The 21457-nt window shown below is 56.1% G+C and overlaps 2 protein-coding genes across 4 annotated transcripts in view; one reads left to right on the plus strand and one right to left on the minus strand.

Moving 5' to 3' along the window:
- The first annotated feature begins 10363 nt into the window (after positions 1 to 10363).
- NUDT16L1 (nudix hydrolase 16 like 1) lies at positions 10364 to 12958 on the plus strand. 2 transcript variants are annotated; one of them, XM_029074395.1, is made up of 3 exons: positions 10364 to 10545; positions 10827 to 11087; positions 11817 to 12958. In XM_029074395.1, the coding sequence occupies exons 1-3, from the start codon at positions 10393 to 10395 to the stop codon at positions 12063 to 12065; spliced, it is 663 nt and encodes a 220-aa protein (XP_028930228.1). In that variant the 5' UTR covers positions 10364 to 10392; the 3' UTR covers positions 12066 to 12958. The 2 variants fall into 2 exon arrangements, with proteins under 2 accessions (XP_028930228.1, XP_039769532.1); XM_039913598.1 differs by lacking the exon at positions 10827 to 11087.
- Positions 12959 to 16443: 3485 nt separating this feature from the next.
- ANKS3 (ankyrin repeat and sterile alpha motif domain containing 3) overlaps positions 16444 to 21457 on the minus strand; it is a 34723-nt gene continuing 29709 nt past the window's right edge. For both annotated transcript variants that reach the window (XM_029076035.1, XM_029076037.1), the window contains 4 exons: positions 20383 to 20468; positions 19089 to 19172; positions 17844 to 17935; positions 16444 to 17022 (listed from right to left, as the gene is read on the minus strand). In XM_029076035.1, coding sequence (XP_028931868.1) covers positions 17856 to 17935; positions 19089 to 19172; positions 20383 to 20468 — 250 coding nt within the window. In that variant the 3' untranslated portion in view covers positions 16444 to 17022; positions 17844 to 17855. The remainder of the gene's footprint in view (positions 17023 to 17843; positions 17936 to 19088; positions 19173 to 20382; positions 20469 to 21457) is intronic.

The following is a 21457-nucleotide window of genomic DNA, read 5'->3' on the forward strand; positions in this document are numbered from 1 at the left end:
ACAAATGAGGTAACTGAGGCCCAGAGAAATTAAGTGACTTGCCCAAAGTCACCCAGCTGACAAGTGGCAGAGCCGGGATTAGAAACCACCATCTCTGACTCCCGAGCCCGTGCTCTTTCCACTAAGCCACGCTTGACCAAGGCGTTAGACTGTGAACCCCATGTGGGACATGCATTATGTCCAAACTGATCAGCTTGTACCTACCCTAGAGCTTAGTACAGTGCTTGACACGTAGTAAGTGCTTAACAAATACCGTAAAAAAATAACCCAAACCAACATTAACCAGGGCCAAGTCTGGATCCCACTCGTTGGGTCTCCGAGGCCCTAATAGAATCCGTGAGGCCGCGGTTGACTCCCGGCCGCAAAGAGAGGCCCGGGAGGCTGAGACTGAAGCAGAATGACCAGCCGAGTGGACAGAAGGCTCCTCGCTGAATCTTCTCCTCGTCCTGGTGATCAGTGCCATCTGCAGCCTTTGCAGAGGCAGTGCCGAGATTTCATTTTCCATTAATCAATCGACGCTATTTATTGAGCTTATACAGTGATCAGAGCACTTCTTCTTGTAAAGGGCACAGGGCTGGGAGTCGGAACCCCGACTTCTAATCCTGGATCCACCCCAAGACGGCTGTGTGACCTCGGGCAAGACGTTTAACTTTTCTGTGCCGCAGTTTCCTCATCTGTACAAGGGGGATTCGATAGCCGGTCGCTCCCCGCCTTAGCCTGGGAGCTCCATGTGGGCGAGGGACCGTGACTGATTTTATCTACCCCAGAACTTAGCACAGTTCTTGGCACATAGTAAGCACTTAACAAATAGTATTATTAATGTTATTGCTAATAATCACATTCCTAGAACTTCTTTCGGCAAACCGGCCTGGGCTCTGTTTACAGATGCTTTGACTCTGGCCTGGAATTTGGTCTGGCTGTTATCATCTTTTAGATTGTGAGCCCGTCGTTGGACAGGTCTTGTCTCTATCTGTTGCCGAATTGTACATTCCAAGCGCTTAGTTTAGTGTGCTCCACACAGTAAGCGCTCAATAAATACTACTGAATGAATGAATCTTGCTTTTCCTATTTGTTTAAACTGGGAGAATGAGGTTGGGGGTTGGGAGGAGAGGGAGGTGTTTTTGATTCTGCCCGAGAGCTGTGTCTGCCCATTGGATTTTCAGGTGGTGCTCACCAATTCCCAGCTCCCTCAGATCCACTCCAACCTCTTCTGACTTTAAATGCTGTTTGTTCTTTTGCCAGTTCCTCTTCCCCCCATGCCTCACCACTCTCTTTCCTAGGGCAACGTTTCTATTTTCCCCAAGTGGGCCACTTTTGCCCTAGACAAGTCCCTTCCCCTCTCTTCCCGGGCCTCCGTGGGTTGGGTGCCGGGAACTCAGAAGGGGCCCAAGCAGATGGGTGAACCTTAGACTTTGGAGAGTTCAGAGGGGGAGGAGGAATGTGGACAGAGGCCAATTCCAAGGTAGAGACGCAACAAGAGCTCCCAGGGTTCAGATTCACAGAGTTCAAGAACCCTGAGCCAGAAGAAATACCCAAGGGCTTTTCAGTCCATTCCCCTGTCTCCTTAATATCTCTGAAGGATTCAGTACAGGGTCAAAGAACCCGGAGCAAGGACGTGTTCCCTCAGATCTTCCTTACGTGCCACCAAGTGCAATTTAAGATCATTTTTCTCAAGGCCATTCTCCCAGGAAGTGAAAATCTTTGTTATCTGGATGCATATAATACTAACGATGAATTTATTAAGCACTTACTATGATAATAATAATAATGATTACTAGTATTATACTCAAAGTACTTACTATGTATCAAACACTGTTCTAGATAGTGGGGTAGATATAAGTTAATCAGGTCGGACACGGTCCCCGTCCCTCATGGGGCTCTCAGTCTAAATAGGAAGGAGAAGAGATAGTGAATCCCCACTTTGCATTACTTACATTGAGCCCAGCACTGTACTAACTGCTGCTATAGATACAAGATAACCAGGTCCAATCCAACACTGAAACAGAATAAAATGCAATTACACGGAACATAATTCCAAATCTACCAAGCCAAACGTCTCGATGTACAAAGTTCAGTGATGGAGATTATCTGGTTCTCCTTACACCGGGCAGGGGACTAGGAAATGCTGCCTCTTCGTGTAGGAGAGAGTTTTTGCAGATACGGATGGACACGGGGAAGGGCACATAAAGCTAAGGTACGACTGCTTTACCCTGTCGCGCCTTCGTCTGGAGCTTCCGAGGATCCTCGACTCTACGCACTTCAGCCCGGGCAGAGGACCACCGTCACAATCCCACCAGCAGCGTGGCTCAGTGGAAAGAGCACGGGCTTGGGAGTCAGAGGTCATGGGTTCGTATCCCGGGTCTGCCACATGTCAGCTGTGTGACCGTGGGCAAGTCACTTCACTTCTCTGTGTCTCAGTTACCTCATCTGTAAAATGGGGATTAAGACTGTGAGTCTCCTGTGGGACAGCCTGATTACCCTGTATCTACCCCAGCGCTTAGAACAGTGCTCTGCAAATAGTAAACGCTTAACAAATACCAACATTATTATTGTCGATTGACCCAGAGCCCCAGGGATCCAGACCGGGGAGTAAAGGACCAGCAAGATCAACCAGCCTCAGCACAAAGAGACCAAAACACAGTCCTGGTTGTGGGTTGGGAATCCAGGAAAAACAATCTATTTACTTATTATGGTACTTATCATTATTATTAACAATAAAAATAATGATATTTGTCAAGCACTTACTATGTGTCCAACACTGTTCTAAGTGCTGGGGTAGATACAAGCTAATCAGGTTGGACACAGCCCCGGTCCCACTTAGGGCTGACAGTCTTAACCCCGATTTTACAGATGAGGTAGCCTAAAGCCACTCAGCAGACAAGTGGAGGAGCTGGGATTAGAACTCAGGTCCTTCTGATTCCCAGGGCCATGCTGCTTCTTAAGCACTTACCTCGTCGAGCACTGTTCTAAGCACTGGGATAGATACAAGTGAATCCGGTTGGACTCGGTCCCTGTCCCGCACGGGGCTCACGCTCTTAGCCCCATTTTACAGATGAAGTACCTGAGGCACAGGGAAGTGAAGAGCCTTGCCCAAGGTCACCCAGCAGACATGTGGCTGAGAACCCAAGTCCTTCTGACTGCCAGGCCCGTGCTCTACCCATTAAGCCACACTGCTTCGAAGCCCCCTCCCACTCCCACCCTTTCAGCGGGGCCGGGCATCAAAGGAAAAGAAACTGCCGGGGAGAAGGGGAGAAGGGGAGAAGGGAGGAGGGGGACGGCTCTTTGAGGCTGGAGGCTCCTCAACTCTTTCCTCTCGGTGCCGGAGCGGCCACCCCCCAAAAGACTGCAAGCTCCCTCTAGACTCGCTGTGGGCTGGGAACATGTCTACCCCTAACTCTGTTAGATTGTACTCCCCTAAGCGCTTAGTATGGCCTTCTGCACACAATAAACACTCGGCATAGAGGATTGATTCGTTGACTGATTGACTGAAAAGACCATTTCTAATACGGAGCATACCCTAAGAGTGGGTTCAGAGTCATCATTCAGTCAGTCATATTTGGGGAGCGTTTATTGCGCGCAGAGCACCGTGCTGTGCACTTGGGAGAAGCAGCGTGGCTCAGTGGAAAGAGCCCGGGCTTGGGAGTCAGAGATCGTGGGTTCTAATCCCCGCTCCGCCACTTTAAGTTAAGTGACTGCTTTGGGCAAGTCACTTCACTTCTCTGGGCCTCAGTTCCCTCATCTGTAAAATGGAGATTAAGATTGTGAGCCCCAGGTGGGACAACCTGATTACTTTGAATCTATCCAGCGCTTAGAACAGTGATTGGCACAGAGTAAGCACTTACAGATACCAATATTACTATTACTATTATTACAGGGAGAGTAACCACGACCGTTGTGGTCCAGAAAATTGGTTTTGAATAGGTTGCCTACACTCTACAGGGGGTTTTAAACTTTTGTAAAAGTTAAATTTCTGGGGGTGCAGAGGTTGCAACTGAACTCCCTCCCGCCACAGACGCATATTTTCTCTCTTTGACTTTCGCTCTCAGCCAGAATCCAGGCAGCCGGCCAGAGCGACGGCAAAAGGAGTATCCATTAGCCACCTGCTCCTGCAGCTTTCCCGAGGAGCAGTTACTGCGCTGGCGTTGCTAGCACAGCTGCATGCTCTTCAGCTCTCGGAAGAACTTCCCGGACTCATTTAGTCCCCCCATCAGTCACAGATATTGAGTGCAGAGCACTGTAATAAGCGCTTGGGAGAACGAGAAGCAGCGTGGCTCAGGGGAAAGAGCCTGGGCTTGGGAGTCAGAGTTTCATGGGTTCGAATCCCAACTCTGCCACTTGTCAGCTGTGTGACTGGGGTCAAGTCACTTCACTTCTCTGGGCCTCAGTTTCCTCATCTGTAAAATGGGGATCAACAGTGAGTCTCATGTGGGATGACCTGATTACCCTGTACCTACCCCAGCGCTGAGAACAGTGCTCTGAACATAGTAAGCGCTTAACAAATACCACCATTATTATTAAAATACCACCAAATTAGCGAACCGCTTCCCTGCCTTTAGGACACTGGCGCTGCGGCCTGCAAAAGCGGCAAGGCGACACTGAATGCCAGGGTGGGGATTGATGCCAGGGCTCAGCGTTCAGGGGCTGGGTGGCCAGGAGGAGGGCAGGAAGACCCTAAGCATCACCCAAGAGGAGCAGGGTGGGCGAGGTGCCAGCTAAGCGTGGCTTAGTGGAAAGAGGCCCGGCTTGGTTATAATCCCGCCTCCGCCACTTGCCTGCTGTGTGACCTTGGGCAAGCCACTTAACTTCTCTGTGCCTCAGTTCCCTCATCTTTAAAATGGGGATAAAGACTGTAAGCCCCACGTGGGACGATCTGATTACCTTGTATAACAAGGGTATTCATGAAGCGCTTACTACGTGCTGAGCACTCTTCTAAACGCTGGGGTAGATACGGGGTAATCAGGTTGTCCCACGTGAGGCTCACGGTCTTCATCTCCATTTTATAGATGAGGGAACTGAGGCCCAGAAAAGCGAAGTGACTGGCCCCCAGTCACCCAGCTGACAGGTGGCAGAGCTGGGATCCGAACCCATGACCTCTGACTCCCGAGCCCGGGCTCTTTCCACGGAGCCACGCTGCTTGTCCATCCACCCCAGCGCTTTAAACGGTACTTGGCACATAGTAAGCGCTTAACAAGTGCCGTCATTATTATTATTATTAGAAAAAGGGAGTTGCAGGGAAGAAGAGGAGAAAGAGGAGGCAGATAAGGAGGGGCAGGAAGAAAGAAAAGCCAAGAAATTAAGAAAGAGACTCGAGAGGAAGATGAGCCGAAACAAAAGCGAAACAAAACCGAGTGGGGACAGTTGAGAAAGGAGGAGGCGGGTGGGGTAGGGTGGGGTGGTGGGTGGAGAGATGTGGTGGCCGGCACATCCCTCCAGCACCCGAGACAGCTCACTCACAACCAGCCTCTTGGCTACAGTGGCTGGGAACAGTCAGTCCTACTTACTGAACGCTTCTGTGTGCGGAGCACTGTACTGAGCGCTTGGGGTTGGACAGTAGAACAACGAACAGACACAGTCCCTGTCCACAACGAACTTAAAGTCTAGAGGGGGACGTAGATATTAATATCAGTAAATGACTGAGATGAACATAAGTAATAATAATAATGTTGGCATTTGTTAAGCGCTTACTATGTGCCGAGCACTGTTCCGAGCGCTGGGGCAGGTACAGGGTAATCAGGTGGTCCCACATGAGGCTCACAGTCTTAATCCCCATTTTACAGATGAGGCCCAGAGAAGCGAAGTGACTTGCCCACAGTCACAGAGCTGATGAGTGGCAGGGCGGGGATTCGAACCCATGACCTCTGGCTCCCAAGTCCGGGCTCTTTCCACTGAGCCACGGCTGGGGGAGGGGGGGATGAATAAAGGGAGCAAGTCGGGGGGACGCCGAAGGGAGTGGGAGAAGAGGAAAGTGGGGCTTAGTCTGGGAAGGCTTCTTGGAGGAGGGGCACCTTCAATAAGGCTCGGAAGGTGGGGAGAGTCATTGCCCGTAGGATAGAGCAGTGGGAGCAGAGATTTCTCCTTGGGTGCAGAAGCACTTGGTGGTGTCCTTCTACTCCCAGGGGGCCCCGGCCAGACACCTGTTTCCATTCTGAGAAGCAGCGTGGCCAGGTGTAAAGAGTCCAGGCTGGGGAGTCGGAGGGCCTGAGTTCCAATTCCTGCTCCGCCTGCTGTGTGACCCTGGGTAAGTCTCTTAACTCCTCTGGACCTCAATTCCTTCCTGTTCAAAATGGGGATTCGATCCCTGTTCTCCCCCCTATTTAGACTGTGAGCCCCAGGTGGAACCCGATTGTCTGGGATCTACTCTAGCGCTCAGTACAGTGCTTAACACGTAGTAATGGTTGAACACATACCACAGTGAGAATTATGGTTATGACTCAATATGATAAAACCCTGGATTATAATATTATCCGGGGCCAGGATCGAATGTACAGAGGGATTAGGGAAAGGTTGTGGTTAGGATCGAGATTGAGGCTGGGAGAGAGTTAGGGATGGGTTGAGGCTGGGTAACATCTTTTCGCTTTGAGCATGGAGGCCAAAAAAAAAAAAAGAGAGAGAGACAGAGAGGCTAAGAGGCAGAATTTCCAAATAGTGATGAACATCAAAACAAAGATATACTTAGAGAAATAATAAAGTGTGGCAGAATGTAGTTGCATTGATATTATAAATATATAAATAATATAAATATGAAAAGGATTAGAATTCGATATTGCAAGAAGTTAGATACTCATTTTAATGAATTCAATAAATGAATTCAATAAATCTATCCCAGTATAAAACGTGTGTCACCAATAACCATGCTAAAACAGAATCCGTTTGATTCCATGCGTAAGGGCATCTTGGGATTAGTTCACTAACCACCTAGTTTCTCGGACCTTCACCCTCTGCTTCTGACAGATTACTTTCCCACATACCTCCCAGGCTCTCTCCAATCTAAAGAGGTCACCTGGAACTATTGGGGGGCATTGCTCCCTTGGGTTGCCAAACCGATGAGTCGAAGTCACAAGTTTTGTACGTACGGCTTTTAAGCCCTTTTTTAAAAAAATGGTACTCATTAAGCTCTAACTATGTGCCAAGTAACCTACTATGCACTGGGATAGATACCAGATAACCAGGTTGGACCAAGTCCCTGTCCCACCTGGGATTCACAGTCTAAGTCAGCGGGAGGAGGACTAAATCCCCATTTTATAGATGAAGTAACTGAGGCAAAGAGAAATTAAGTGACTTGCTCAGGGTCACACAGCAGACCATTAGGCCATGCTGCTTCCCCAGTCGACTTGCTCGTTCATCCCAGGTCTTCCATGGGACGTGTGAACTCCCGAGAAGGCCCAAAAGGGTCCAGAAGGGGATTTTTCTGGCCCATTAAGCCTTCGAAGTCGGCCTGCCCCTCCCAAATCCCATCTACCTTGCTCTCTCCCTTGAAGTCACACCCCTCATTTGTTCTCTCGCTGAAAATGAAAAGTGGGTAGCTGTTTCCATCCCTCACCCTCACCCACACACCCTCCGCTTTCTCCCAGAAGTCTGCTCTCTTTCACTTATCGGGTTTCAAATTGTCTCACACTTCTCCGTACTCGAGTTGATCTAGTTTATCGCTCCTAACCTCGATCTTTCCCTGTCTTCTCCTTCCCCTTCGTCCCGACCTGGACTAGGGTATGGGCAATGACAATGAATAGATTTCATTTTCATTCAAAGTAACAATTCTTCTTTCCCTAAAAGAAAAGCCAAAATAAAAACCTCAGCGGATAGTGAACTTTCTCTGTTCATCCCCTTCCACCAGGACCTCAGATTCTGGAACGGGGCCTTGTCACCTCTCTTGGGTCTGACATCGGAAAGACCTCGTGTCGTATGACAAATGAATTGTCGGTGATTTTGCCTTAGCACTGAATGATGGCTAACGATCTGATATTTGTCCTACCCCCCATCACCACAGCACTTAAAATAATAATAATGAATGGTACTTTTTAAGCGCTTGCTCTGTGCCCAGTACTGTTCTAAGTGCTGGGGTAGATGCAGGTTAACCAGGTTGGACACAGTCCCTGTCCCAAATGGGGCTCACACGCTTCATCCCCATTTTACAGATGAGATAACTGAGGCCCAGAGAAGCTAAGTGACTTGCCTGAGGTCACACCACAGGCACGTGGCAGAGCTGGGATTAGAGTCCAGGACCTTCTGACTCCCAGGCCCTTCCACTAAACCATGCTAAATTATATATTATAAATGATTAATTATGAGTATTAATACCACTGCATTGATTTCTGCGTTGACCACATAGGAAGTGCTAATGAATATCATCGTTCATTCAATCGTATTTATTAAGCGCTTACTGTTCCCAGAGCACTGTACCAGCCGCTTGGGAAGACAGAATACAACAATAAACGGTGACATTCCCTGCCCACATTGAGCTGGGGCGGCGGGGGGGGGGGGGGGGTCGAGGTATGTGGGGAAGGGCAGACATCAATACAGATGAATTAAATTACAGATATGTACCCAAGTGTTGGGGGCTGGGCAGAGGGGAGAAGAGCAAAGGGAGCGAGTCAGGGAGACGCAGAAGGGAGAGGGAGATGAGGAACAGGGGGCTCGGTCTGGGAAGGTCCCTTAGAGGAGATGGGCCTTCAACGAGGCTTCGACAGGGGGGAGCGTCATCGTCTGTGGGATCGGTATCAGAGCAATATCAAGAAGCAGCGTGGCTCAGTGGAAAGAGCACGGATTTAGGAGTCAGAGGTCATGGGTGGGAATCCCGACTCCGCCGCTTGTCTGCTGTGTGACTTTGGGCAAGTCACTTAACTTTTTGGTGCCTCAGTGACCTCATCGGGAAAATGGGGATGAAGACTGTGAGCCTCAGGTGGGACAACTCGATTACCCTGTATTTACCCCAGCGCTTGGAACAGTGCTCGGCACATAGTAAGCGCTTCACAGTGCCAACATTATTATTATCAAGGCTCGGGACGAGGGGTGAGCGATCCATGCGCTCGGGGGCAACTTTGGGCGGGGCAGGAGCTCCAGGCGGCGCTGAGCAGCGTGGCTCAGTGGCAAGAGCGCGGGCTGGGGAGTCAGAGGTCATGGGTTCGAATGCCGGCTCCGCCGCCTGTCAGCTGGGTGACCGTGGTCAAGTCGCTTCCCTTCTCTGGGCCTCAGTGACCTCATCTGGAAAATGGGGATGAAGACTGTGAGCCTCACGGGGGACAACCTGATGACCCTATATCTCTCCCGGCGCTTAGAACAGTGCTCTGCACACGGTAAGCGCTTAACAAACACCAACATTATTAATTAATTAACCTAATCACCGTGCATGCCCCCCCAGAGCTTAGAACAGTGCACAGTTAGCGCTTAACCGTTAGCTTAGCTAAGCTTAGCTAAGCGCTGCTCAGAGAAGCAGCGTGGCTCAGTGGAAAGAGCACGGGCTCTGGAGTCAGAGGTCATGAGTTTGAATCCCAGCTCTTCCACTTGTCAGCTGTGTGACTGTGGGCAAGTCACTTCACTTCCTCTGTGCCTCAGTTCCCTCATCTGTAAAATGGGGATGAAGACTGTGTGCCCCACGTGGGACAACCTGATTCCCCTGTGTCTACCCCAGCGCTTAGAACAGTGCTCTGCACATAGTAAGCGCTTAACAAATACCGCTTAACAATTAATTAACCGATACCATAATTATTATTATTATTATCCTCTGGGCCTCAGTTCCCTCATCTGCAAAAATGGGGATGAAGACTGGGAGTCTCACGGGGGACAAGCCGATGACCCTGACCCTCCCCCAGCGCTTAGAACAGTGCTCTGCTCCTAGTAAGCGCTTAACCGATACCAACATTAGTAGTAGTATTATTCTCTGGGCCTCAGTTCTCTCATCTGTCAAAATGGGGATGAAGACTGGGAGCCTCACGGGGGACAACCCGATGACCCTGGGCCTCCCCCCAGCGCTGAGAACAGCGCTCCGCACCTAGTCAGCGCTCAACCGATCCCCACGTTATCAATGTCAGCATTAAGCAGGCGGCGCACCGCGCCGCCCGGCCGCTAGGGGGAACCGCCGCCCCCGGCCGCCGCACTGCCTCTCGGGAGTTGTAGTTCGGGCCGGCGGCGCGCGGCCGCCCTCCCCCCTTCCTATTGGACGAGGAGCCCGTCAGTCAGCCCGTCGGCTCCCGGCCCCGCCCACCCCCCAAAAAAAAAAAAATCTCAGGCGAAGCGAGGGCCGCGATTGGTGGTTTTAAAGACAAAGGAGGCCCCGACGGGGCTCGGGATTGGCGGGATCGACGGCCCCCGGCCGGGATTGGCGGGGGCGATGGGCGGCGCGTGCGCGGGGCGGGGCCGGGCCGGGTCGGGCCGGGTCGGGCCGGGCCGGGCGGCAAGATGTCGGCGTCGGGGGTGCCGGAGCTGAAGCAGATCAGCCGGGCGGAGGCCATGCGGCTGGGCCCCGGCTGGAGCCACTCGTGCCACGCCATGCTGTACGCCGCCAACCCCGGCCAGCTCTTCGGCCGGATCCCCATGCGGTTCTCGGTGCTGGTGAGGGAGGAGGCGGGGCCGGAGGGGGCCGGGCGCCCGCGCGCGCGCGCACACGCACACACACACACACACACACACACACACACACAGCGGGTGGGGCCGAGAGGCTCCCCCCGGGGGAGGGGAAGGCAGGCGAGCGGCGGGATTGGAACCCGCGCCCTCCGAGTCCGCGCCGTCCCCGCCGAGCCCCGCCGCTTCTGGACGTGGGCGGCGGGGTCCCCCCGGATTGCTGCCGGTGGTGGGTGCCTGGTGCCCCGCTAACCGCTGCGGTTCTCTTGCAGATGCAGATGCGCTTTGATGGGCTCCTTGGCTTCCCTGGGGGGTTTGTGGATCGCCGATACTGGTCCCTGGAAGATGGTCTAAATCGGGTACTGGGCTTAGGCTTGGGCTACCTGCGCCTGACGGAAGCCGACTACCTGAGCTCCCACCTGACGGAGGGCCCCCACCGCGTCGTGGCCCATCTCTACGCCAGGCAGCTGACCCTGGAGGAGCTGCACGCGGTTGAGATCAGTGCAGTGCACTCCCGGGATCACGGGCTGGAGGTGGGGTATCCCGGGCCGGGGGGGGGGGGCGGGGGCAGGACCCCGGCCCTTCCGCCCCGTCGGGCGACACGCTCCGTCGGGCCCCCCCCCCCCCCCCCGGCCTCCGGGGAGCCGCCTCCGGGCTCGGGGCTCCCCCCTCGCCCTCCGGGAGGGGCTGGGCTGGGCACGGGACCACCCCCTAGGAGAGGCCCGGCGGGGGGAGAGGGGTCCCGGGGAATCGGGGGGCCGAGGGGGTTACGGCCGCGATGCCCCTCCTGTCGACCCCGGGAGCGGGTGGATGGGGGGCGGGCTCTGGGGTGGGGAGGGCCCCGGGGGGGGGGTGTCTGGGGGTTGGAAGGGGGAGGCGGGACTGCTCACCGAGCGCGGGGACCCCGGGGTTTCGGGAGCGGGGCCTCGGGCCGGGCGGTCCGGAGGATGGGACACGTCGGGTTGGCGGGCGCCGGCCGGGGTCGGGGACCGGCGGGGTCTCGGGCCGGGGCGTGGGCCTCCAGCGGCGGAAACCCGAAGCCGGCCTTCCTCTCGCCTTGGGGGGCCGGGGGGGGCCCTCCCCGGGGAGCCTCCGGCGCCGTCGGCCTCACTCGCTTCTCTCGCGTCATCGGGCCGGGGCCGTCACCCCCTCCGCTTCCCGGGCCACCGGCCGGGAGGGACCGGTCCGGGCGTCCGGGCGTCCGGGGCCCCCGTCGGCGGCCGGGCGGGCCGCTGACGGCGGGGCCTGTGCTCTCCTTGCAGGTGCTGGGCCTGGTGCGGGTGCCCCTCTACACCCAGAAGGATCGGATGGGCGGCTTCCCCAACTTCCTCAGCAACGCCTTCATCAGCACCGCCAAGCACCAGCTGCTCTTCGCCCTGAAGATGCTCAACATGATGCCCGAGGAGAAGCTGGCCGAGGCCTTGGCCGCCGCCACCGAGAAACAGAAGAAAGCGCTGGAGCAACAGCAGCAGCGGCAGCAGCAGCAACAGCAGCAGCCTTCTTCCTCGTGAATCCGTCTCTCCCCCGTCTCGCTTCCGTCTCTCCCCCCTCGTCTCTCCAGAGCCGGCCCGAGCCCCGACCGAGCCGAGGAGATCTCTTTTCTTCTTTTTCTCCCCCCCCTCCCCCCGACTCCCCCGGCTCCGGGGACCGAGGGGGCCGGATCCGACTCGCCCCCCTCGGCGGGGTGAGGTTCCGTTACCGATTTTACCGAGGCCGAGAGGCGGCGCGGTCCGCCCCCTCCCTCCCGCTCCATCTTCCGTCTCTCAGACTGCGGGCGGCGGAGTCGCGGGCCGGGCCTCTTCCTTCCCACCGGGGCTCGCCCGCCGATCCCGAGCGGGAGGCGGGGGGGGGGGGGCGGCCGAGAGCCCCGTCGGCTCGCGGAGACCGGACCGGGTCCCCGTCGGGGATCCTCCCGGGGCCCCGCGCGGGGCGGCCTCGACTCTTCGCGTGAAACCGACGTGGAGGCGCCGCCGTGCCGTCGACCCGGGTTTCGGATCGAGGGCTCGTGAGACGGGCGGTTGGAGAGCGGCTCCGGGTTTGGCCCGGGGGGACGTCGGAAACGTCCCCGCCCCCCTCCCCTCTCCTCGGCCGAAGGGGAGAGGAGATGAGGCCAGCGGTTGTGGGGGTGTTCGGGTTGGACGGTGGTTTTTTTTTTTTTGGTTCGTTTGTTTTTGTTTTGTTTTCCCACCTTTCTCTTTTTGGAAGTATTAGGTTTTCTACTCCTCTGTGTGCGGAACGTGGGTAAGAGTCGTGAGTGACTTGCCCGTGCCCCAGGCCGGTAGTTCCGTCTGATAGCAGACCCTTTCCTAAGTCCCCAGAAGGTAGGAAGGCAGCGGGCTGGGGTTTAGGTGCATGGAATCTGAGGTGAGCTGGAAAGAGAAAAAAATAAAATAGCTTCACTGCAGTGCCGTGTGCGCCCAGATTCTGTCCGAGCACCGGGGGTCGCCGTGGCCCGGACGGACGAGCTCGCCGACCCGCTCCCAGGCCCGGCTGGCGCAGCCGCCGAGAGCGGGGGCCGGGAGGGCGCTCGGCCGGGCTTCGGGCGATAGGTCTGCGGGCCGGCAAGAGGCCGGCGCCAGGCATTCGGGCTCCACCTCTCTCCAAGGTGGCCGTTCCGTGGGACCGGGGTGAGTCGGGGCGGTCCCGCCGCTCCCCTGGAATAAGTACCTCGGGGCATTGCTCGTCGGGAGTCTTAGGCCCTTAGCCTAGTGCGGGGCCAGCCTGTCGCCCCACCGGAGGAGTCTGTCGGTCGTTCGGTAGTCAGCTGCCGACTGAGCGGAAGAGATGAGCTTGCCAGATGACCGGCAGCTCAGGGAAACTTCTGCTTCTCCGGAGTAACGTCGGTCTCGTAAATGTCCCGACTCCGGCTTTCGAACGGCCCTGTCGAAATCCGCGTCGGCGGCCGGCGAGGCGGGGAGGTTTGCCGGGGGACCTTCGGTGGCCACCGCGGCCCGGGAGGGCCAGTGGGCGTCACGTGGAGGCCGTTGTGGGTGGGGCTCTTATTCTGCGTGAGTGCCGTTGTGTGAGCCTTCCCTTTGGCCTAGGAGCCCACCTGGGCGGGAGCTGTTCTGTAGGACCGTGGAGAGCTCTGGCCCGCTTCCTCCGCGAGAACGAGCGAGGCCTCCGCCCTCGCTCCGAGTGGCAGCGGGGTGGCGGAAGGCGGGGAGGGGGTCAGGAGGGCCTGGACTGCTATCGTTCGGGCAGACCGCGGCAGCTACACGGATCCACGTCGACCCCGGCAACGTCCTACTGACCGGCGGCAACGGATTCGAGCGCAGATAGGCGGAGCCCGGGGCGGCCTGAAGCGCGCCGAGACGTGGTCGCCCGCACTCGGGGAACTTGCGGCCAACTGGAGCGGGCGCTTGCTTGAGTGGCCCCCCGCGGGATGAGATTCAAAAGTATTTTCTAAAAAATGCAAATACATACAGCTGGTCCCGCGGGGACTAGACCAGTGCATCCTTTTTCCTGGCTAGAAACGATAGGGCAAAGCCAGCCTTGCCCTCTGCTGCCCCTGAAGCTGTTTGGGCCAGCTCGGCCCTTGGCGCCCTCGTGCCTTCTTGATTCCTTGGGTCGGGAAGGAGAGGTGACTTGCCCCTCTCCCCAAAGTAGCTCGGTTGATGGGTCAGCAAGTAAGCTGTGGGGGTCGGCGGGGGATTCTTCTTGCGACAGTGACGACCCCAAAGCGGAACTAAGCAGCGTGGCTCAGTGGAAAGAGCCTGGGCTTAGAAGTCAGAGGTCATGGGTTCGAATCCCGGCTCTGCCACTTGTCAGCTGGGTGACTGTGGGCAAGTCACTTCACTTCTCTGGGCCTCAGTGACCTCATCTGTAAAATGGGGATGAAGACTGAGCCTCACGTGAGACAACCTGATTACCCTGTTTCTACCCCCGGCGCTTAGAACAGTGCTCAGCACATAGTAAGCGCTTAATACCCACATTAATGGGAAGCAGCGTGGCTCAGTGAAAGGAGCCCGGGCTTGGGAGTCAGATCATGGGTTCAAATCCCAGCTCTGCCACTTGTCAGCTGTGTGACTGTGGGCAAGTCCCTTCACTTCTCGGTGCCTCAGGGACCTCACCTGTAAAATGGGGATGAAGACGGTGAGCCTCACGGGGGACAACCTGATTACCCTGTATGTACCCCAGTGCTCTGCACACAGTAAGCGCTTAACCAATACCAGTGAGGCATTAGCTTAAATTCCAAGTTGTGGCGAAGCTGGGTTTAGAAGATCCCTCTGGTGTGGGTTCGCTGTTTGTTATTTAAGTGCGTCGGGCGTTCGGGACATGGACTGTGACCAACCTGGTTATCTTGTATCTACTCCAATACTCGGTACGGTCCCTGGCACAATAGTAAGTGCTCAACAAATACCATTTAAAAAATTGAGGGAGAACAGGTAAGAGACCCGAGGCACAGAGAAGTGACTCGTCCAAGGTCACAAAACAGACAAGTAGCAGAGCCGGGATTAGAACCCAGGCTTCTGACCGACCCCCTCCCCACCCCAGTCGCATGGACGCTGCTATGGTATCTGAGCGCCTACTAGGTACAGGGCACTGTTCTGAGCGCTTGGGAGAGAACAGTACAACAGTTAGCAGACACGATCCCTTGCCCACAGTGAGCTTCTGCCTTTTGTTGCCTGTCTCTAAGTCAATTTTCTCACCATGACAGAACAGACTCTCCCTTCTCTGACTACGCGCGTTTAAACTGTTAATTCCGCTACGCGCTTAACCACGAGCATAACCACGAGCAGGAAAATGTGGTGGAGGTTGTGGTCAACGTGGTGTGATACAGGTGTGGTGTATTTAGTAGACACTAACCTAAGCTCCTTATGGACAGGGACTGTGTCTAGCGGCTTTTGGAGGGTGCGCTCTCTCCCAGGTGCCTAGCACAGTGCTCTGCTCATAGTAAGCGCTCAGATACCATTGATAGGCAGGAAACAGTTCTGACAGCCAGATGTCTTAATTTCCTGATGACGTAGATTGATATTTTAAACATCCTCTGTCCTTCCTCCCTGCCGGCACTCTCCTCTCAGCTCTGGTAAACCCTCGCCCTTGTTCCTCTCCTCCTGTACACCCAGAGTAGGTGGGCCCTACCCCTTCTCTTTAGGATAGTGTTCTCCCCCCCCCCCCCCCGCCCCGAACTGTCTCCTCCCTACCACACAGTTCCTTTACCATCCAGACCCCCGAAGTCACGGGAAAGCCAGGGCCGGGCGCGGCGGAGCCCGCCGCGACCCTGGCCGAGGCCCAAGAGCCTCGTGAAGGGGACAGGCAAGACTGTGCTGGGCTAAAGTTGAGAGAGTTTAGAGGTGGGTTTGGCTACAGAAGACAACGTTCAACACCACTTGAGAGGCAAGGTGCTCTGGTGACCACTTACGAAGCCGACGTGGCCTAAGCCAAGGTGCCCGTGGGCTGATCTGCTAACTCCAGCGCCCCTGAGGGAGAGGTGCTTCCAGGCACTAAGCCATCCCTCCCCCGTACTCAGCTCACAGGGGCTTCAAGGGTCCTAGCATCAGTTGATCTGTCTGCCTGCCTGCCACTCTCAGTCCTCTCCCCAGAGCGGGCACGGTTGGCCCGGGGTCCCATTCTTTCCCAACCCTGGCTCTCCCAGGGCCTGGTCTTCGGAAGCAGGAGTGTGGGCTTGAGCCGTGACCCCCTCGGGAGGGGATGGCTGAGCAGGTGGCTAGAGAAAGGGGCGGCCAGAATCCGCCCCCTGGTTTCATCTTCTGAGACCCCCGTCGTTAGCCGCAGGGGCTGCTGGCTCTGGCGAGGCCAGGCCCCCTTCAAGACTAAGACCACCCCCCCCCCCACATAGGTGTGTACGCGTACACACCCCCTCCCACTCCGTCCTCCTGGGGCTCCCACCAGCCCCAGTTGAGAATAAGTCTTCTGAGTTGCTGGTATGATTCAAAGTGGATTTATTTTCTGGAAACGGGTAAACCTAAGTCTGGGTTCCCATGAAAACAGCCCGCGAGGGCCAAACTGAAGTCCCGAAGTCATATTTTGGCAACAAAATAATAATAATAATAATCAAACACTCAAAAGAGTCTGGGGGCTGTGTACTCTTGCAGGGGGGCTCCTACCCTTTCTCTGCCTGGCACTGGCCTCGGTCAGCGTCAAAGGCAAATCCCTGGGAACGGGGATCCCACCAATGGATGAGATGAGACACCCCTCTCCTTCCCCCCCGTCCACACTCAAAACCGCCCCTCCCGCTCCCTCCTCCCCCGCGTCACCGCAGCCGCCGCTTCTTTTCGCTGCACCTCGTTCTCCGGCCGTCGGACCGGAGACGCCCTTCCTCTGAGGACCGGGCCTGCTCCCTCGGGCCCGGCCTCTCCGGGGGTCCCCCGCGGCACCCCCTCCCCGCCCTCCGCCGGCCCGGCGGGGTGGCTGTCTGAGCAGAGGAGCGCCACTTGTCCCCAGCCCACTCATTCTTTCAGGCACACTGCTTCAGGGTGGAACGTTCACCCAACGTCGCGATTCCTGACAAGGAGAGAAAGGTGAGGGCGTCAAAGCTAAACCCGCCCCACGGGAGGGTCCCTATCGGCCGGGGAGAGATCTGTACGCACCCGCCCGGGAGCTGGGACCAGACTACGGAAACGTGGTTCGGGCTGGCAATGCCGTATAGGAGGGGCCTCTGGAGGCGAGGAGCCGACCACCGCCTCCAGCATGGAGGTCTTGCTAACCACATCTTGCCCGGGTCTGGGATGCGGCAGCTTTTCCACCACCCTCCTCGGCGACCCTTCAGGGACCCAGCGCCTCAGGCGCCGTCGAGGGTCGGCTACCGGGGCGGAGGTGGGGAACTGGACGATGCTCCGCAAAGAGCTGCACGGGACAGGGCCAGAGGCTCCCCCCAACCCAACGCTGTCCGCGCCTGGAGGGCAGGCAACGGGTCGACCGACTCTGTTACACTGTTCTCTCCCAACGCGTAATACAGCGCTCCGCACGCCGGAAGCACTCGATAGGTACCGCTGATGGATCCTCCGCCAGGCGGGGAGGCCGGCACTGGTGACGTGTGGCCTAGAACAACTGGCAGAGAACCTCAGACAGTCGCTTCGCTCCCCCTTTACGCTTCCGTTGGTCGGGTCGCTCTGGGGTTTGTCCGGGGTGGTGGGGGGATGGAACAGAGGTGGGAGGAGGGGAAGCCCCGGGCCGGGGGCCAACGGTAGCCGGGCGCAGCGCCCGCTGTCGGTCGGGATGGGTCCGGCCAGCCCCGCGTTTACGTCTCCCGGATGCTTCTCCTCCGCCCCGTGGATGTTTGCTTGGAAACATCCGGGCACGTGCCCGGCTACTCCCCTACTCACCATCTGGCGCGGCTACGGCTCTCCCCAGTTCTGCTTGCCGTTGAGCACTCGCAGCCGTTCGAGGTTCCGGTTCACGGATCCCAGAGCTTTCCCTGGGGGGTGGGGAACACGGACCCAAAAGTGATGGAGCAGCCTCCCGTATGCATCAGCCGGGGAGGGAGGACGAAGGGGCAACATTCCCCCATTCTTGACGGGTGAGAACAATCCCCGTTTCCCGCCCTTCCCTCTAACACCGGCAGTCCAACAGCCCCTAGGGTCCTCGTTGCCCACCCTTCTCCTCTTACCCCTTCCCAGAGAGACTGCTACCTGCAGACCTTTCCTTCACCCCACCTTCTGTGTGAAAACCTGTGGAAAGACTGCCCTGGCCCTGGCAGAGTTTTCTTCCGTCAAGCTGAGAGCTTTTCCCCTACGGGACCTGTTGCCCCAACTTCCCATCCTTCCCTGGTCCTCCCTGAACTCCTTTCCAGTTCATCATGTCTCACTCTATTGTTCCCGGCTGGAATCTAATTTATTTCCCGCAGACCCCATTTGGACACTGAGCCCAGAAGGCCACAGAACCAGTGGTGATGGTGGAAGGAAAGAAGAGAGTCCAATAATGGGTCAAGGGGCGCAGAGGCCTACACCACATCTGTACTGGTTCCGAGAACATCCTGTCCCCAAGGCAGAGAATTAGCCTGCCCTCTCACTTCGGGGCAGACTGGCTGCCCAGCTAGGGGATAAAAAGGGGTCGGTGATGGGGCAGACACGGCTCAAAATGGAAAGGGGAGGCTCTCTGCTGCCCTGAGCTACACTGAGTCTGAACTCCGGCGCACGAGAGACCGGGCTGTGGGCCAGTACGAAGATGAACCTGAGAAGAGACTGGGGTTCGGGTGCCCTCCTGGTTCCCCGTGCCCTCTCCCATTTCAGGCGAGATCTCTGGGTGGTTGGAAGAGGGCATTCCCTCAGGACCCCAGACCCTCTTGACTGTTCACTGACTGAGATCTAATCAGGGGGCTACCTAATTCCCCGGTCACGTCCTTTCATGGGGAACCACTGGGGAAATAACTCTTACAGATCAGCTCACTGGAGTCCTCTAAAAGAGTGGGAATTTCCTCACGACCCACACCTCAAGAGGCCCTTTAGCACTGGGCAGCAGGATAAGGGGCTTCCAGTAGGACTCCACCTCCCGCCCGTCTCCTCGGCCAGATCCCACCCGCTCATCCCGAGAGAACGCTCATCCCAGCTCTGCCCGGTCCAGTCGCTCACCCATCTCGCCTGTGCATTCCTCCAAAGCTTTGGATAGCTCGGACAGGCTCAGGGACTTCAAGGAAGTTTGCCATCCTTCAGCATCTGAGAGAGAGCGAGAAAGAGACTGCAGGGTCACGGGAAGGAAGGTGACTTCCCAACTCCTGGGTCTCTGGCACCAACCGACCAACTGATGCGATTCGTCTGAGCAGGAGCAGCGTTCCCTGCCGCTTCCTGCACCTCACCTGCCTGTTGGGTCAATCGATGGTATTTATTGAGCACTTACTGGGCGTAGAGCCGTTGGGAGAGAATGATTCAACCGAGTTGGGAGACGTCGTGTCCCTCCACCCATAAGGGGCTTGGAGTCTAGAAGGTCATACCCATACTTTGGTCATACTTTGGTCATATTTTACTCAGGACGATTCTGGCCACAGCAGCTGCTCTGCCCTCCCAAAACTCAAACGTTGAGATTCTCTCCCACAGACACGCGCAGACCAGCCATTCCCCGAGAGGCTGCAGCAGCGGGAGAGAGGGCAGAGGACTACAGCAGAAAGGCTGCTTGAAAAGGTATCAAAATGTCCTCCCGCTGCTCATGCGCTCATCTCTCCAGCTCCCTCCAGCAGAGAGGCTGTGAAACTCTTGGAGACAGACAAACCACCTGCCCTATTTGGGAAGAGGCGAGCACTCTTACTGGTCGCGGCTTTAACTATTTTAAATCACAATGTATTTTCGGACTTAATGCTGAGCCCTCCCCTCAGCGCGGCCTAGTGAATGGAGCACGGCCCTGGGAGTCAAAAGGGACTGGGTTCTAATCCAGGCTCCGCCAGCTGTCTTATGTGACCTTGGGCCAGTCATTTCATCTATAAAATGGGGATTAGGACTGAGCCCCCCGGGGGGACATGGATCGTGTCCAACCTGATTAGCTTGTATCTACCCCAGCGCATAGTACAGTGCCTGGCACATAGTAAATACTTAAATACCATTTAAAATAATAATGGATTTAAAAACCCTTTAGCCTAAGCACCAATTTTCTAAATCAAATCGCTGAAATGAAGTAACTGGCCGAAATTCCTTCTGTTTCAGTGCTCCGGCTCTTTCTCCTGTCCTTTCTCGGGGAGCGGAGAATGGAGGGTTTGGGGGAATGAAAGGGGGGAGTGCAGCAGAACGTCTCTGGAGGCTTTGCCAAATCCAGTCAAGGTGACCTGGGGGACGATTCCCATCCCTACTGTCTCATGGATCAAGTGGCCCCAGAGAAGGGGATGCCCCCAGCCGGGAAACATCCTTCACACTCACTTAACCAGCAAACTCCACTTACCAGCTCCCCGCTGGGCCTTGGTTGGGGGGACCCCGCCCAACGCATCCTCTTGATTCACACGGGTGGACAGCTCGGCCTGGCAGGCTCTGGAAGAGAAACCACCAAATTCCTATGAAGGAAAACCCCAACTTGCCCCAAGGGCCCCAGGTGTCTCTGGCCCACCCAACCTTATAAAGAGCCACTGGCCCTCTAAGTAACTGCTCCTGCCAGGCCTGCCCCCTGGTCAGGGGGAGGGAGGGGAGGCTGTGCAGAAGGCTGCAAAAACATTTCTGGGGTCTGGCTAATATCCCTGCAATGATTTGCAAGGCTGCATTCATCCCCGCCTGGAAATTCTGAAGTCTCCAGTGCCCAGTATTTAACTAAACAGCTGGCTCTCTTGCCATTTGGGCACCAATCCAGGCCTGCTCACCCAAGGTGAGAGTGTCTGTACAGCAGCCATTTGATGCTGTTACATAAAGCACAGCAACGCAAGCAATCCCATGCAAAGCTACAAAGGCCCGAGCTCCTGGTCAGGGACATGAAACCATTACCCTTACGAAGAGTTTGAAAGCTTTAACTCATGGTGAACGGACAAATCGCCTCATTTTTCTGGAGGGCCAAAGGAGAAGTCGCCTTTCCCTCAACCCACTCCCACCCCACGCCGGGAAAAGGAAAATCACGGGCCTTAAGCCTTTGTCGAGCCTTTCATCTTTAACCCTGAGTCACACTGGGGATCCCCTTATCTGGAGAAGAGAGCCAGTTTCAGTAAGTGGCTAAGAGAAGCAGCGTAGCTTAGTGAGAAGAGCACGGGCTTGGGCCTCAGAGGTCATGGGTTCTAATCCTTTCTCCGCCACTTGACTGCTGTGTGACTTTGGGCAAGTTACTTCACTGTGCCTCAGTTACCTCATCTGTACAATGGGGATGAAGACTGTGAGCCCCACGTCGGACAATCTGATTACCTTGCATCTACCCCATCGCTTAGAACGGTGCTCTGCACAGAGTAAGCACTTAATTACCATCGTCATTATTATTCCCTGATCTCTAGAGCCCGGGCTTCCACTTGACGTCCCATCAGGCAGCGCATCTTCACCTGTTC

The sequence above is a fragment of the Ornithorhynchus anatinus genome, chromosome 11 (genome assembly GCF_004115215.2).
Source record: "Ornithorhynchus anatinus isolate Pmale09 chromosome 11, mOrnAna1.pri.v4, whole genome shotgun sequence".
Classification (NCBI taxonomy): domain Eukaryota; kingdom Metazoa; phylum Chordata; class Mammalia; order Monotremata; family Ornithorhynchidae; genus Ornithorhynchus; species Ornithorhynchus anatinus.